Source organism: Amphiura filiformis, chromosome 3, assembly GCF_039555335.1.
Source record: "Amphiura filiformis chromosome 3, Afil_fr2py, whole genome shotgun sequence".
In the NCBI taxonomy this organism is placed as follows: Eukaryota; Metazoa; Echinodermata; class Ophiuroidea; order Amphilepidida; family Amphiuridae; genus Amphiura; species Amphiura filiformis.
Window position 1 is genome coordinate 12,577,164 of NC_092630.1, and position 17,841 is coordinate 12,595,004.

The following is a 17,841-nucleotide window of genomic DNA, read 5'->3' on the forward strand; positions in this document are numbered from 1 at the left end:
CTGTAGGGGTGTGCTTGCCCACAGGTAAAAAAAAATACTCGTGGCGGTTAGGCCTAATAGGCCTACGGTCTAGTTTAGGGCAACGGGGTGGAAAGGAGGGTAGGCCTAGGCTACTACGGGGATGTGCGACTGATTCGGGGTGCATTTTGGTTTATTGATGGCCCTCAATTCCATGAAAATTTGGTTTAAGAAAGATTTTTTTAATTTATTTTTTTTTTAATTAATTTGTTTCCCAAATTTTTATCGGAAAGTACGTGTGCCAATTTCTTTATTGTTAACATGGCGTGCGATAATAAATAGGCCTAGGCCTATTAATATAATTTTTACATGCTATTTTATTATTTTGTTTTTAATTGAAAATCTAAAATAGTATAAAATCGTATATGATGCCTTAAATCAAAGTTTAAAACGTTCTTCCAATATTAATAACTATTATTAAATAATTCCTAACATCTCGGACAACACGCCCCCCCCCAACACACACACCCTCGTGGCGAAAGTCTACCTTGCACATCGTGTACACGTGCGTGCACCATCCAGCATTGTCGCGCTAAAATACACTACCGTACCCTATTACGAGCAATGGAATAGCCCGTCAATCATGCACAGTGGTTGCTCCTGGAAGGAAGATTATACCCGATGTGATGCGGTTGCTCATGGAAGACAAGAAGGATTATACCCCTTTTCCAAAATTGAGTGATCTTTGAATATATATGGCTCTCGCCGGATCGTGTCATTCAAGTTTAATGGTTAAGTTGTAGTTTGATGAAATTAAACAAGTTGTGACGCAGAGAGCCATATCGGGGATATTAGCCCAGGAAGACTTGCTGAGTGACACTGGCTCCCGCACTGGCTCAATAGAGCTTGTACTTTGTGGACATAAAATTTGGTTATAAGCTTACTAGCCTACTACTAGTATCGACACACCACAAGTAGGCCTCCACAAAAACCGGGACAATATCAAGGTCTTGACCCTCTCAATAAGCGTTTTCTAGCGAATTCATGACAGAAGCTTATACATCATGTACATTGTAGATCCAGTACAATGTTTATGAAGATGGCATATAAGCTTTAAATTTTAAAAGCAACGATCTTCCATTGACACTGACCATATAGTAATTAAGTGTGATAATTGAACATGGAGTTTGAGTATTCAACAAGAGACAGGGGTACCAAACCAGTGAAAGAAGGATTTCTTGTTAAAAAGGTGAGTACATTATCTTCTTGACTTCAATCACATAGAGGCCAGTCTCATATACTGGGATATACACTGATGCGTCCAGGATCTTTTCCTAGGGGTGGGGGGGGCCTCTCAGAGTTATACAGGGGCTTAATGGCTAAAATTGCCAAAAAACAGACTGATTTTACTTGTTTGTTAACAAAGTGCAGGGTACTTCAGCACCCAAATCCCCCCCCCCCCGGACACGCCAAAATGATCACATCCAAATGATCAGAAGAGTCTGATGTTGTTCTTGATGTTGATCTTGTTTGCTATGTTGTCATATTTGTAACCTGCTTGTTTTATTCCTTTTCCATGGCAACTTGTTTGAGGATTTTTCATTTTTTATCAAAAATTGTCACTTTCCTCTAGCTATTTCTTTGAAACTAAATGTCACATACATATATTGGTTTTTTACCTGATGCCACATGCATGGCCTCTTGAAATTCACAAGTTGGCATAAAATGTATGGTTTTGTTAGTGATTTGGGGCATTTTGGACATGAATTGACACTTTTTTAATTTGAGCAATTTAGTGGCGTAGCGTGGGTCAACATATTTGGGGGGCGACCATGATGGGGGCACTGGGTCTGATGGGATGGGGCACAAGCCGTTTTTACAATTTCAGATCGATAATAATAATAATATTACTACTACCGTACTACTAGCAAGGAAAAAAAAAGAAAAAGAAATAGAATAATTATAATGCTAATTGTGATAAAAAAACCCACTATGCACGTTAAGCCTGTGCGACAATACTCAATTTGAGGTATGCACGTATATATGAAGAAGAAGAAGAAGTTTATTCTGAAATGAAGTAATCACTCATTTCCTTTAAATTATTAAATTTGAATTGTATTGATATAGTTTATTTTTAATTATTACATAAGATCAAATGAAGATGTGTACCAGTATTAATAAAGACATAAAGAAGAAGAAGACAAACATTTTCAATAGATGCCAAGTCAAGCCATGCTGTTTACCCTATACTATCACTGACTAGAGTCTTATAATTATCATTATTTTATTATTATTGTTTTCTTTTAAATTGTAATCATAAAGAATCAATGAAGTCTCCCATAATCACCATGGTTTAAACTTTAATTCCACGATCATATTTCATGTCGGATTAAGTATTGGATACAATAGATGACAAGGTTACCCCTGTGTCCCTTAGCAGCTTGTCTATTTTAAAAGGCTTATGATTAGAGAGAGGGTGGGGGGGGGGGATGATTTTGGTGGCAAACAGCGTCCTTGCCCCTTTTCTTTTCCTTTGCCTTCCTGATTTTATTTTTTATTTTTTGTCAGGGGGGCACATTTCTCTTTCATTTTTTGTAAGGTGGGCACTGTACCCCTTGCCCCCCGCTGGCTACGCTACTGAAAAAGTTGCTGTCAAATTAGTTGCGTAAGTAATAGCTTTGTGACTTTTGTCTTGATTGACACTTACAAAGTCTGTTAGATTCTTTAAATACAACTTAATTGATTCAATCAAAGTTGGTTTCATCAAACTTGTTGAAAATACTTACACAGGAAACAAACTTGTTTTCTTATTTTGTTTTGGTAAACCATCAAACTACAATGGATAAGTGGACGTGACATCATATGCATTCTTTCAAGACATTGAGCTTATGACAGATGACATCATTCTGATCTGATGACATCAGCAATGGCATTTACCTGTCACGCAAGTAAACACAGCCAAAAAAGAAAGTCTCCAGTAGTTCTATCCCCATTTAAGCAGATTCTGATGAGTTTATGGCAAAATAATTTATATCATAATTTTCTATACACTCTCCTTCGAAGATTGATACCAAATTTGATATCAAAAGTTTAATCATCGTGAGCATGGGACCCTTTCTTTGGAAATTCGTGCAATTTTAAAAATGACATAGGGAGTTGTACCACGCGGTGGAGCTCGCGTGTGTGCCAATAACTACGTCGCCTGAATAGGCCGGCAGGTTATTCCATAAAGCGTGACTGTTTGTGACTGCGGGAATTTCAAATGGGGTATAACATGTCGGGTTGTATGTGTAGCTGTTACACACTTTTCGGCGTTGTTGTAAAGTTCTTTACCGGGAGATTTATTGAGTTCAAGTTCTAAACAGTTTGTGCAGACTTCAAAATAAGTAATGAGACAATTTGTTTTCAATACGTTTTCTTGTAAGCATCATCAACATAAAATATAAAATTATCAGTATTCACACAACATTATCTGCAATGGCTTCTTTTACGACATTATAAAAAAGTACTTTTTACATCTACACATCTACACGCATCTGAGAAGTCTAAATTCATTGTCATTAAAGGTTTATCCATGCATGTCAAAATGCAAATCAAATACCCCGCTCTTTTAATTGTGCGCAGGCAAGCATGGCAAGTGTACAATGATTCCTGTACTGGGTGCTTGAGCCACATAATACGCTGATACCATGCATTGACTTTTGCGTGGTTAATTAAGTAATTTGTCATTTTTAAAATTGCACGAATTTCCAAACAACGGTTCCTTTGCTCATGATGATTAAACTTTTGATATCAAATTTGTTATCAATCTTCGAAGGAAAGTGTATAGAAAATTATTATATAAATTATTTTGCCATAAACTCATCAGAATCTGATTAAATGGGGATGGAACTACTGGAGACTTTCTTTTTTTGGCTGTGTTTACATACAATGAAACACTTGAGTAATCCTTGATTCAACAATCCACTCAGCTATTGTTGAGATCAATAATCAGTACATCCTTGAGAAATCAGTCATGTCAGATTTGAAAGCAATTATAAGCTGAATTGTTGTTATTTTATGAATCACAAAAGCCTATAGATATTTATTATTATCTAAAGGTCTGTTTTTTTAGATGATTTCCTGGTTGTGGTTTGCACAGTGCATATGATAAAAAATTGATTATTGTCTAAGGCCTTTCCTGTAAACCCAAATTTTTAAAAGAACAATTTTAAATGTTTTTTTTTGTTCTAAACATTTAATAATGACATTGAATGTCAGGTTGTAATAAAGGTCATGAAAACATTTATATTTATAAACATTTTGTAGGAAAAAATCCAGTATCATTTGTGAAAATGTTTTGTAATATTTGTTTGCAAACATTTTTGCAAAATATTTTGATAATGTTATAATGCTTGCAGAAATATTCAAAAATGTTTCCGAATGTTATTGAGATGTTTTATACCCTTGATATATCATTTTGTGAATGTTTTCAAAATATAAAATTGATGTGTTTGCTAGGTTTCCTGAGCACTAGGCTTAAAAACTAAAAACAATTATTGTTTCCTGTAGAATGTGTGCTTGGCAACCATGATCATACATGTTCATAACTGCCATCTAGTCCTTCCAGCAAGGACCTCAGGTATGGGAGGCAGGCTTGGTGAAACCTCCGCCAAGAGTCTTCTTGAAGGACTATAATAACTGTCACTCTTTGATTGTTGATTGTTTGATTTTGATTGTTGTCACAATATTTTCAAACGAGTTTGGTTAATTTATTTTTAATTAAAACCTGATTTTTCGCATATTTGTAATATTTACACATGTCCCAACTGACACCTAATTGGATATAGCCAAATTCATTGTATTTTTAGGACAATAGAGCAAGTTTGAATTTAAGTGATAATTTAAAATTCACTTTAAATCCCCCATAGAACACCACAGTTAAGTGGGTAAGATAGTGAGTTTTCTTTCATTTAACTTCATTAGTTTGGCTTAAAATGACCAGAAAACTTTTATGACAGTTGTTACAACTTACTAACAATATTTTATAATATTTGGCAAAAAATAACCAAATTAAAATGTCACTGAGTCAAATTAACTGAAGCTTAAAATTAAATGCCAATTTTGAATAAAACTCAATGTCTTGGAGGTCAGCATTTTGTGCCAGGTATGTGATGTGTGTAATCAGCAATGACCCATAACATTGACTGGTGGTACATATACTGAAATTGTTTTAAAGTCACTGTTTGGAAACAAAACAATGCTTAATTTATCTTCTTTTTTTACTTTTGTCAGGGTCATGTTAGGACAAATTGGAGAACAAGATGGTTTGTGTTATACCAAGATGCATTGGCATACTTCAAGAATAAAGGAGATGAGCTAGCCGCAGGAGTGGTAGAGTTACAAGGGTGCTCTGTCATTGCCCCATGTCCACAGTACACAAAGAAACAGGTATGGAAAGAGTGAATGAAACAGGAAGGAAATAAAGGAAAGGAAGAAAGAATAAAGAAATTGAGCTAAGCAAATGTGAAAAAGGGAAGAGAAAGAAAGAAGAAGAGATATAAGCTGGCCGCAGGTGGTAGAGTTTACAGGATGTTCTATCACAGTACATGTCCATAGTAAATGGTCGTTGAAAGAGAAAAAACAGGACAAGAGAAGAAAAAGAATAATGAAGGAAGGAAGAAAATGTGAAAAAAGAAAGAAGGAGAAACAATGAGAAAGAAAGAAAGCAAGATGGAAAGAAAAAATTATTTTGAAAAGAACAACACAAGATTAGAATGAAGGAAACAAACAAGAAAAGGGTTGAAGATGAATGATGAGTAAGAAAAACAAAGAGGGAACAAAAAACCTGAAACAAAACAAAAACAATGGGCAACTTAGGGAAGAAAAATTAAAAAACGAATGTGAAATAAAGACAGAAACAGAAAGAAATTATGAATTTAAAGAACAACAGTAAAGAATGAACAATAGAAAGGAAGAAAAGAGATTGAGAGAGGAAGAAAGGAAAGTAGTAATGTATCAAAGAAAATGAAAAAATGATTGGTTATTTGTTTGATAAACTGATTGATTGATATAATCTTGGCATACTTTCTTCTTGTCCAGGGAGTTTTTCAGTTGACAACAAGTCGTGGTAAGGAGCTTCTAATGCAAGCATCTAATGATACAGAGAGAGATGAATGGGCTAAAGCGATAGGAGATGCAATTAGGTCATTAGATTGTATATCTATTGATGCTAATGGAGTGTCAGGCAGTGATGTCAAACATGAGTGAGTCCATTATGCTTTATTTTTATTTTATGAAAGAAATGCAGGTTGCTGTTTATAATTATCTAAAATTTACAAAACTATTCCCAATGTCAGAAATAATTTGCACAGCATTTAAAAACCATATTGTAACATTTCCTGATAAAACTTAAAAAACTTGCAAGCAAAAAAAAAGACCAAAAAACAAAAAACATGGCTCAACTCAATCCTTTAGTTTCACTTAAATGGGACAGTTAGAATTCTGATTTCAAATAAGAATTCATGCTGATTCAATATGGTCATGACAATTTACAATTTGTTGAATTTTTAAAGAAAAATTGGAACTTGTCGTCTCCAGTAGACACCTGTGTGGAAAGGGTAATGAAGATTTTTTGAGAAAGGGTCAGAAACCTGTATTTTATTGTTTTTGGTAAGGCTCAATTGTGTATCATTATGTATTTAGGTTTTTTCTACATATTTTACCATTTTGTTTTATTCACAGCGAATTAGTTACAGCAATGCAGGATTCAGAGGCTGGCTTGAAGTTAGAAAGTCATAGAATAGATCAGCAAACTGTGGTTAAAGACTGCTTCTCTGGTAAGTATTATCACTATGGTCCACAATGGCCTCATCCCAATGGCATAGTTCAATAACATCAATTAAACAATCATAGTGCAAAATTTGACCTCAAAGTTGCAGAGTATGAGTTTATGTACCCAAATTTTCAAAGGTAATTCCATGAATGTACAAATGTATTAGGGTTAAATAACTGTGCCCTGATAGATGAGCATGTTGTGGATCCTAGTGTATAGCCATGCCAGATTGGTCAGGCCACAGACTACTACAGACCATGTATCAACAGTCAAAGTCCCTGTGCATTGTATGCTGTGAATTCTCGCATATTCATGAGGGGCGATTGTTTGATCATGCCGTGTCTAATAATCACGCTAGCATTGCGTGCCTTTGCGTATATGCGATAGAGTGTTGTGTGCCTTCATGATTATGCGATAGACTGTAAAAATACGCTGTAAGTGCATAGCTGTTTTGCCTGTCGCATTTCATGGAACAATCGGCCCTCATTATCAGGTGATGCCGAGACTTCTTGGACGCGGCATATTATCTTTTTGTCCATGGGTCAGGCTCATTTGCAGTGACACAGTTCAGTGACCTCCATTTAACATCCATAGCATGAATGTTGACCTCAACTTGTTGGTTATGAGTTTTAATCCTCTCTGTTCACAGGTGTCTACTGCAGACGACAGTTAAGTTTCAATTGTTTGGTTTTTTTTATTTCAAAATTGTACATTTCCATAATTGGAATCAGCATGAAAATTGCAATTGCATTTAAATGAGTACAAATAAGCCTAGTAATTAGTTCAGTGGTTCTTGAGATATAGCTCTTGATATTTTAAGAAAATATCTCAAAACTTCATGAAGCAAGCTGGGAAAGATAATTTGTTTTACACTTTAATAATTCATGTTATTTCCGAATACAGTTGGGAGATATCAGTGAACTTTGCCTGATCAAAAACTTCCTTCCTGTTGGTTTACCTTGGAATATTATGATAGTAATAATGAAATAATAACTTTCTATTGAGTTTCAATTTCTATGGTATTCTTCTAAGTTAAGTATTATAATCATGATAATAGATTACTCTGAAAGTGGTCAATTTTTGCACCATTAATTTTTTGGCTCCTGCCGAGTTTGATGTATTCATGTGTTTTAAATTCATAATAGGCTTGATCAGACTTCCTTTTACTCAAAAGAAATATATTCACATGTTGATATGTTTGTGTTTGGAATGCAAAAAGGGTGAAAATTAAATATAGTGAAAAATTCCCTCTTTTATTATAGTATACCATGGAGCTATTAATAGATAAATAGCTTGATGAGTCTACATAGTTATTTTAACAATTGACTATGACCTTGAATAACATTTGTGGCATATCTACCTACTGAGTCATATTTTGTGCATTGTACATGAACTAGTCCCATTGCAGGTATTGTATTATGAGATGTGTTAATTAACCATTATCTTAATTACCAAAAACAATTAGTAGAAAACAGAGAAATCAAACATTTCCTTTGGATGTGACCACACTCAGTATGGTCTTTGTAAAAATCCTTTTGGGAGGGTCCAATTACCGTAGCCACCCGGGTATAAGCCCACATTCCGCTATAAGCCCACCCCCTATTTTTCAAAACATTCTGGGAACAAGGGTACACTCAGGTATAAGCCCAGTATTAAATTTTGGCCAAGTTCTTAAATCAAATCAATGCTTTGCTCTCATATTTAAGAACAAATATAAAAAAATATCAGTTGATAATTAACATTCCACACTTATAATTTAAAGAATTTGACATAGATGATAGAAATGACTGGTACATTGGGCATATACAAATGGGGATGATTGTTCTTATTTTAAGCACTAGCCCTTCCCCGGTTATAAGCCCACCCCCATTTTTGAAGTGAAATCTGCCATCTAGGGGGTGGGCTTATACCCGAGTGGTTACGGTAGTATTTTACATGTTCAGTGGTGTTTGCCGGTCCAATATCATTATTTGGGGGGGGGGGGGGCATTAAAAATTTCTACACAATCACATGTATTCTAAAAAATGTAGTGAAGATGTTTTTTGTCATTGCTTCAGCACATTATGCATGGGATGTGTCACAAATTTCTGGTATTTATGAAGGGTAGTTTTTTTAATCGTCTCCTATAACGCATTTAGGGTATTTTTTTGTTTTACTTTTCGTATCTGCTGCCACTCCAATTTCAAAAGAAGATAATTTACCCAGGGAAGTTACTCAGGGATATCCCTGTAATAATTTTTTGGGTGCCAGTGGCTAAAATTTAAAAAAATATGGCTACTGCCATCCATTCACCTTTAAGGTGTCAAAATTCATCAAAACTTGTATAGTGGATCAAATTTAGACAAAAACTAGTTTTAGGGAGTCTAATTTAGACAAAAACTAGTTTTAGGGAGTCTAATTTAGACAAAAACTAAATGTGCAAGAGTAAAATGTGTGGGTAAAGGGCACCAAAAATATACCTTGAGCCTCAATTTGTCCACAGTGGAAAACTCATTAGTTTATTTGTTTTCATAAACATGGTCATGCATGTGTACGCTGTCATTTCTGAGTGCCCCACCTTAATGGGCTACTGGCTCCATTCAACTTAAGAGTAGTGACCTGATCTATCTATGAAATTGCAGAATGAAAAGTGATATTCACTGTATAAATTTTATGCATGAAACATAGTTTTTGTCACTAATGTCGAATATTCAATGCAACAGGTATTTGTAATTCAATCAGTTTCAAGTCATTTTAAACTTCTAAGGAACATTTGTTGGTGAAAAAGTATTTACCACCAGATATTCAATGTCAAATTCATCAACAAACATTTGTTAGAATGACTTGAAACAAATCAAATAAATGATTACAAAGAATATTCAATATCGAACATCAAGTATAATCCAGCCTTAAGTGATACAATAATTTAAAGGTGTATTTTTTTTTTTCCTCATTTTCCCATAGGTCAGGCCTTAATAGACTGGCTTACCAAGTGGGGTTTTGCTGATGACAGAGAGAAAGCTTTAGAATTAGCAACAGACCTTGTTGCTGCAGCACACATTCAACCTCAAGCTATTGGTAAAGAAATGACCAGTAAACTTGTCACAGATGATCCAAAAGCACTCTATAAATTTGTAAGTGTAACTTAAGCTCTGGAGGGTGGAATGGGGGCTGTTGGATTGGCTAGGAATCCCAAAACGTATCCCAAATATATACCAAATCCTGAAATTAACAGAAAAAGAGACCTAAAATATACTAATTTTCCAAACATGAAACTATTTCTATTCAAAACTAAGCCACATTTGCAAAATTCATAATTTTTTATGTCAAATTGTACTAAAAAAGCAATTAAAAACAAGATCTTTTACCAGATTTTTGGAGTACATTTTGAAAAAGAAACCCAAACTTTTTGTTGTAAAAACGGAAGAACAAAATTTCATCTTTATTTTGATTTCTTGAATATACAGTCTGCCTTCCACATGTCAGCCAAGAAACCAGTCATCAGTAGTTCCTCATCAAGTGAGGACTCGGATGAAGAAACTATAGATAAGACAGCTGAGTTACCGACTAAAGGACTTAAAGGACATGGAGGAAAAGCTGTCAAACAAGGATTTATGTTAAAGAGGGTAAGAGTATTATTACATCAGCATGGTTTCTAAACTTTCTAACATACGACACGATCTTCTCCATGTAGGCCAAAGGAGGCATTTTTGGAAATTGCGTTACTATAATTATTATCATACATACATTAGGCTATCATATACTGAAAACACCAAAGATCTAGCATACTTGGTGCTAAAGTTCTGAAGTTTTGTGATGTGTATTTTCTTATGCATTTTCTTTTTTTTATTTTCCATATGTTTGCCTTTATCTCAATTTTAAATTTGCCCCCTTTGGCCTTCATGGCCAGATTGTGTGCATATGTGTACTTATAGTGCAAGCAAATATATCTATATATTTGACGCAAATATTTTTTGTGGCAAGAAATTGTCCGGAAACTCCTCACTGTAAACACTAAATTTACTGTAAGATGATATCCTTCTAAACAGATGGAAGACATTTGCATTGTGAGCATGCAGATGATTTTTCTTCATCTGTTCTCTGTCTGATTTTGAGATACCTGCAAATCATCCAAACACACCCTTGCATCAACTTGAAATGACCGGCAGACTTTTAAATATAGCATTTAAAGTATAAAGTATGTTATTTAAAGTGGCTCCAATGGTGGGTTTGGAAGAGGCAGATTTTTTTTTTCAAAACACCAACAAATGGGTGAAGAACAATCATTTTGATATAGCCTGTTTATAAAACACTGCTTTATAGTTATCATCTTAGCCATATTCTGTTATTTAAGGGAATATTATTTGTGGTAAATTTGATTTACTACAAGCAGCAACTGTTTAATCTTTATAATTAATGTTGGTATAATAACAAAATTATATCTTTTTGTTTAACAGGGTCATGTACGGCATACATGGAAGGCACGTTTATTTGTGTTGTGGGATGAACCACCTTATTTACAGTACTATAGAGGATCAAAAGCAAAGGTAAATTGGCCTATTCCAGTTGAATCTATACATCTATAGAAGACATGACCTTAATCTCCCACACAGGGGTGTAAATTTCAAATGAAGTCACCCATTCAGGGAACCCCATTTGAAATTCACACTCCCTGTTGGGGCGATTAAGGTTGTGACTTCCAGTCACAAAAAATAGCAGTTATTTTGATTGTTTGTTGTAAGAAATGAACACACCAACAAGTGATTAGAAATCAATAAAATTGAAATTGAGAGTTGAATCTAATCTTGTTCAAAACTCTCTTATATTTGGAAATACACCCAAAATGTCTCAGGAATATACCCAAATGTCTTGGTAAATACACCCAAAATGTCTTGGGAATACACCCAAAATGTCTTGGGAATACACCCAAAATGTCTTGGAATACACCCAAATGTTTTGGAAATACACCCAAATGTCTTGGAATACACCCAAATATCTTGAAATGCACCAAAATATCTTGGGAATATACCCAAAATGTCCTGGGAATATGCCCAATTAGAAATACACCAACATGTCTAAATGTCTTGAAAATGCCCCCAAAATATATATCAAGTCACCCCGGATGGCAGTGTCTACTGCCTACTGCATACAAAACTCTTTTCAATTTATGAACCAAGGTGACCTGTTTTTTGTTTCTTAGTCACATACCATCTACTCAATCTCAGATCATGCAAGAAAGACAAACCACCACACCTAAGAGTCTTGTTGAAGTTGTCAAGTTCATGCCAATTAGGCAATACATGGATAAGGGTAAACACAGGCAACAAATATGACAAAAATATGAGCAATAGAGGATATCCGTGTTCTATAAGCTGCATATCCTATCAGTGACTGCTATACCTTGTTTAGGATTTTCAAAAGAAGTACCTGCATGTACAACCATGACTGTTTCAAAATAGCCAGCCAAAATCATGCAATTAACTCCGAGGTCGTGCAATGAATCTGTTTGAATGAGTAATACTACGGGAACCAGCGCCTTTTGTTAGAAGTCACACATGAGTAACGTGGATAACCTCTATAGTAATATTAAACTTGGTTTGGTACCTCGTTTGACTTGGTTTGGTACCTCGTTTGACTTGGTTGCATCAGATTATGTTACATTAAGTTGTGAATTAACATTAGAACTAACAATATAATGTTTGACTTTTTCCTACAGGGTGGGGATAATAAACCGCTAGGGGAAATTCCCCTGAGATGGTGTAAAGTGAATGTTGTCAACACCAATGATAAGAAAGGTAATTATTCACATTGATTTATGTTTTATTGGGATATTCCAGTTGATACCCATGTCCACCTATGGAAGACGTGAACATGGGCATAATCTTCCAGACAGGGAGCATTTTAAATAGGGTTTATATTTGAATGGGTGACTCTGTTTAAAATCTACACCCTCTGTGTGGAACATTACAGTGATGTCCTCCACAGCGGGTGTATGAATTTCAACTGGAATAGCCCAATGAATCAAATCCCAGTGAGTGTGAGTAAAAGGAGGAAGAGAGAGAGGGTAGAGAGAGATAAGGCGGAAGGAAACAAAAAGGTCAGAGAGGGGTATGGGAGAATATTAGAAAGATATAGAACAGTCTTATGTTATCAAAATGTAGGAGTGAACAAGCAAGAGAGAGAGGGGGGGGAAGGGGAGAGAGAGATTGAAGACAGACAGCAGACAGAAAAAGACCAGACAAACAGATCCAAACAGATATGGGATAATAGATATGAGAGGGAAGATAGAAAAGAACTCAAACATGGTAAGACAAGAGCTAAAATCAAAACATGATACACAGTGGTTGAAATGGCTGCAAACTGACTAAAATGTCAAATTTTCTTTAAAAATTCAAAAATGTTAGAATTGTACATTTTCATGACCATATTTGGAATCGGCATGAAAATTGCATTAAAATGGGTACAAACACACCCTCTATTGGTATCAGTGGTCTTGAATAATATTTGAAGAAAATAGCATGTAATTAAAGCATTAATGAGATTTTATTGATATTCCCCTTGGCATGCAGTCACAGGATCCATACACAGCGATACATCATGGACAGTGCAATGCAAGTATGATCTCTGGGTCAAAGTTCAATCAAATCACAACTTAAATTAGTTCGATAAAGTACAAGCAAGAATTACTGGGCCTTACTGATCAGAAATAGTTGTGATTTGATGTGCTGTTTCATGCATGTTGAGTTATAGCATGTGGTGATATTAATGCATGTGGAAATATTTATTTATTTTAAATATTATTAGTACTTTGCTAATTAGATTATTTTATTTTGCAAAGTTTTTATTATTGCATCGCATGCACCCATTTTCATCAGAACATGATAAGTTACACATAATATACCAGGGAAAAAGTCATATAAATTGTAGCCTGAAAGTCATTATTCAAGTGGTCATTTTAATTTGTAACAAATTAGAATAATTCCAAAAATATACATCATCATAAACTAGACATCCATGCTCATTGAAGACCTAATACTTTTTTATGTAAAATGATGAAATATTTAGACATCATATTGAATTGGTTTTATCATTTTGTTCAGGAAATTATTATTTTGTAAATGTGTAGCATTATATTGTATTATGAATATCATGCACCTTATTTAATACTTAGAATGGTAGAATGCATTTTAAAATTATTACTAGAATTAACTCATGACATGGAAGCACAACAACCGCATGTGGATGCAGAATTCAAGGGGTTAGTGCAAGGCGGTGGCTCCATCTGCAATATCTGCCAGATGTCAAATGTCAAATATAGGTGCCTTTTTGCATTCCTCAAGACATTGTACCATTGCAGGAGTGGATCTGGGAGGTGCAGGAGTCATTATCAACCTATTTGTGGGTATGGGTACTGAGTCTATTTGAGCTTTTCAGTCCCCTAAATCCACCACTCATGTATTTTATTGGGCCATAACTCCCAATTACTGTGTAGTGTATAATAATAGACCTTATGCAATAAACCAACTGGAATGGTACTAATCAAAATGGCAGCCATCTTGAATCTACAGGCTATACTAAACTTGTATGACAATGACAACTCACCTTTAGGTATTTCCTAGATTTCTTTGTAAAGTATGTCTTTGTTGACATCATCAGACAATGGCTATTCCAGTTGAAATCCATACACCCTATGGAAGACATGACTTTAATCTCCCACATAGGGGTATAGATTTCAAATGGAATCGCCCATTTTCTTGCACATTAGCGATAAGTCTGTGTGAAAAAAGCCAATTCTGTGAATAACAGATTATTTTCTGTGAACAGTGATTCTCCCAGGGCCCAAAGCATTGCATAGGGTATACACATGCAATAAGAAAATGACAACAGGGCTGTCAACTCTCATGCATTTGGGCACTTACTCATGCCAAGATAGTAAAATCTCTTGCCAAGTTAGTAAATCAGCCAGGAGCTGCCAAATTAGTGACCTCTCACGCATCATCATATAACCAGTAATAAATAGTGTAAAAATGGTGTGCAGCAAATGGCTTCATTTGGATTTTCATTTTGGAAATTTTTCCACTGATAGGGGGCACCTGCGTTAAGCAATTAGCGTGATGGACGGCCTGATGCACCAAATACACATTTTAATCAACTTTATAATTTTAGACAATTTCTCAAGCCAACCAATTTCGAAAAGTTGACAGCACTGATGACAATGTAATTGAGTCATTTCATGGTTAACTCTGATTTTTCCTGTCTACTTTGCAGATGTAACAGTGAAGAATAAATCCAGACAAAACCTCTTCAGCGTGACAACACAGAAGAACAAAATGTATGTGTTTCAAGCTAGCAGTCCAGAGGAACGGGATGAATGGATGAGAGCCATCATATCACCAACTGAGCTCAATACTAAGTAACAGTCACTTTGAGGGAGGTTGCTCTTTTGCCAGGCAACAACCTGGATCTCATTCTATTCTATAAATCATTATCACATGAGCGAATACGAAATAACTCACACATTTAGGGAACTAGAGCAAGATCCATGTTATTGCTATTACCAATTGTGGCACCAAAATTTATTAGTGATGAGATGGGAGAAGCTGTGTTTTGAAAATTTGCCTAAAATTTGACAACATACAGTATGAAAGAACTTGACAACTTGGTTTAAATCCATACACCCCTTTGGAATACATACCTAAATTTCCCACACAGGGGTGTAGATTTCATTTGAGAAATAATCTGTGTGGAAGATTAATGTCATGTGTTCCATAAGGCATGTATGGATTAATTTCAACTGCAATAGCACATAGTTGCCAACATATATCTTTCTAATTACCGGTAATGTTGTTTTTTTGGGGGGGGGGGAGGACGGTAGTGGCAAATTCTCCTAAGCCTCCCCTAATAACGCCACTGCCTATTACATTATGGTAAATGCAAATGAGACTAATGAGAGAGTTCTGTCATGTTGTATGATGGTTTATTTTATCAAAACGCACAAATTGTAAATGGGCCTGTAAAATATCTAAGTATTGAAAACTTGCAGATAAAAAATGATTGTAGTATAGATATCAAAGAGACTGGTAAATTGCTCAACAACACTCACATTTTTGATACAAATTATGTCAAAGAAACCAGTCTGTTAACAGTTGTGTGTTAAATGCTGATGGTCAAGTGGTTGATCCAGAACATCAGTAAAAAGTGAGTATATAGCTACATGCAGTATATAAGTTAAGAGAGTAATCATCATGCTATTATCAGGTTTTTTTTCACTATTCAGAAAAAAAACCCACCAACTCCACTCAATAGATGAGTTGACCTCAATGTTTACCAACAAAGGCAAGGGACTGGTATATCGATATGCTATGTGAACCACAATCAACAACTACACTGTTCAATAGCCTTATTGTGATGTGGCAGGAGTTTTAAAAACACAAGTCCTGAACAAAAACAATGGAAATTGGGATGATGCGTAAGCATACTGCCAGGCATTGACATCAGAAGTCAACTCATAGCTACTCATCTAATGGATGAGTTATAGATGGCAGTATGCGCGTGCATCATATTTTGATCAGGGCTCATGTTTTTAAAAACCTCGCCACATCACAACAAGGCTATTGAATAGTGTAGTGGTTGCATGCGATTTACTCAAGCAAATCAATATACCAGTCCCTTGCCTTTGTTGATGAACATTGAGGTCAACTCATCTATAGGGAAGACCATGACATATGTGACTCCTCGCCACAACTGAGCCCGGATGTCGCCAGTGCCACTATTGAGATATGCTCTATCGAACTTAACAATAAACAATAGGAAAGAAAGGATTTATTGACTGTTTTATTGATTTTTCACTACTTAAATGTCAAGTACTATAGACATGATATACATCATTTTAAAGTTAATTTCAAGCAGAATATTTTGGTTGAATATCTCAAAAATGATGATTGGCGACATCCGGGCTCAGTTGTGGCGAGGAGTCACATATCTGAAATAAATGATGTTCTACAACATGGATCATCTTCAACAGGGAAACATGGTCACAACTTAATTAATTCATAACATGCCCATGTCATCACAAGGTGTTGAAGGCACAATCTGAAATAGATAAAAGTAAGAAAGTCAATTTTAGTGTAGGCATTACACATCAAGTATGTTAATTTTAAAGTGCCATTAAGCATAAACAGCATTAAGATTTAAGATGTTATTTGTTAAGGAAGTGAATTCCATAAATCAGTATTCCAGTATTATTATGTACAAGCATGGTCACCTGACCGAGATCCAATAGACCAGGGTTTGATTACATAACGTACACCTGTCAAATGTATAAATCAAAATGTATATATTAGTTCTTACATATGTATAACTGTAAAGAAAATCTTATTGTTTGAAATTTATCCTACCTCTGATGAGATATTTAGATGTAAAAAAGATATAAAAAGCAGTTTATTTTCAAAGTAGAAATTAACAAAATATTTGTGACGGTAATTCAAGCATGATGTGATCTTGAGTTATATGTGATGTGATCATGGAAAATCAGTAGTTGGAAATAGTGATTTTGAGATATAGCCAAACAAAGGAAGTATTTCCTTTTTGTTTCCTTTTGTTTTGGAAACTGCTCATATCTTTTAAGCTGGTTGTCCAAATGCAATTGGTTGTTTGCAAAATGTAGCTTGCAAATGTTGTTTGAATATGTCTGACTTCAGACTGATTTTGCTTGATCACATCACCACAAGGTTTGGGGTTACTATTAGCATTTGTGGGTCAGAGATTCTACTGCATTCAGGCTCATTTAATCCAAATTTATTTTCAGCCTGCTTTGAGACTTTTTGACTCCGCTATTTTCCGTTTTTTTCACTATTGAGTACTATAAAAACAGCATTTCTGAGAGTTGGGGTTACATTTAGAGTTAGCAACAGCATTAGTTAAGACTAATTAGTGTTTAGAATAGGATAAGGGATACAGTAGTCTAGTAATACTTTGCCAAACTTCTGCAGTACATGTACAACTTATTTTATAACTTGTGTGCATTTGAATATCTTTTCAGTCTCAAAATAATGTTCAAAAAACTTCCTTCATTGTATTTCATAAAGCTT

At 35.0% G+C, this 17,841-nt stretch overlaps 1 protein-coding gene across 3 annotated transcripts; it reads left to right on the top strand.

Moving 5' to 3' along the window:
- Positions 1–693: 693 nt before the first annotated feature.
- LOC140148044 (pleckstrin-like) lies at positions 694–16,482 on the top strand. Of its 3 annotated transcripts, none has more exons than XM_072169882.1 (10): positions 694–1,207; positions 5,233–5,388; positions 6,040–6,203; positions 6,682–6,776; positions 9,716–9,885; positions 10,219–10,377; positions 11,209–11,298; positions 12,468–12,546; positions 13,321–13,362; positions 15,020–16,482. In XM_072169882.1, exons 1-10 carry the CDS (start codon positions 1,139–1,141, stop codon positions 15,166–15,168), a joined length of 1,173 nt encoding a protein of 390 aa, XP_072025983.1. In that variant the 5' UTR covers positions 694–1,138; the 3' UTR covers positions 15,169–16,482. The 3 variants fall into 3 exon arrangements, with proteins under 3 accessions (XP_072025983.1, XP_072025985.1, XP_072025984.1); XM_072169884.1 differs by having other exon boundaries at positions 13,321–13,366; positions 15,020–15,169; XM_072169883.1 differs by lacking the exon at positions 13,321–13,362.
- Positions 16,483–17,841: the final 1,359 nt, after the last annotated feature.

Excerpts from the sequence above, each read along its gene's own strand:
- LOC140148044 (XM_072169882.1), top strand. The coding sequence starts at position 1,139 with ATGGAGTTTGAGTATTCAACAAGAGACAGGGGTACCAAACCAGTGAAA. Across the intron at positions 6,204-6,681 it reads GGCAGTGATGTCAAACATGA|CGAATTAGTTACAGCAATGC; the intron begins GTGAGTCCATTA and ends TTTTATTCACAG. Across the intron at positions 10,378-11,208 it reads AAGGATTTATGTTAAAGAGG|GGTCATGTACGGCATACATG; the intron begins GTAAGAGTATTA and ends TTTGTTTAACAG.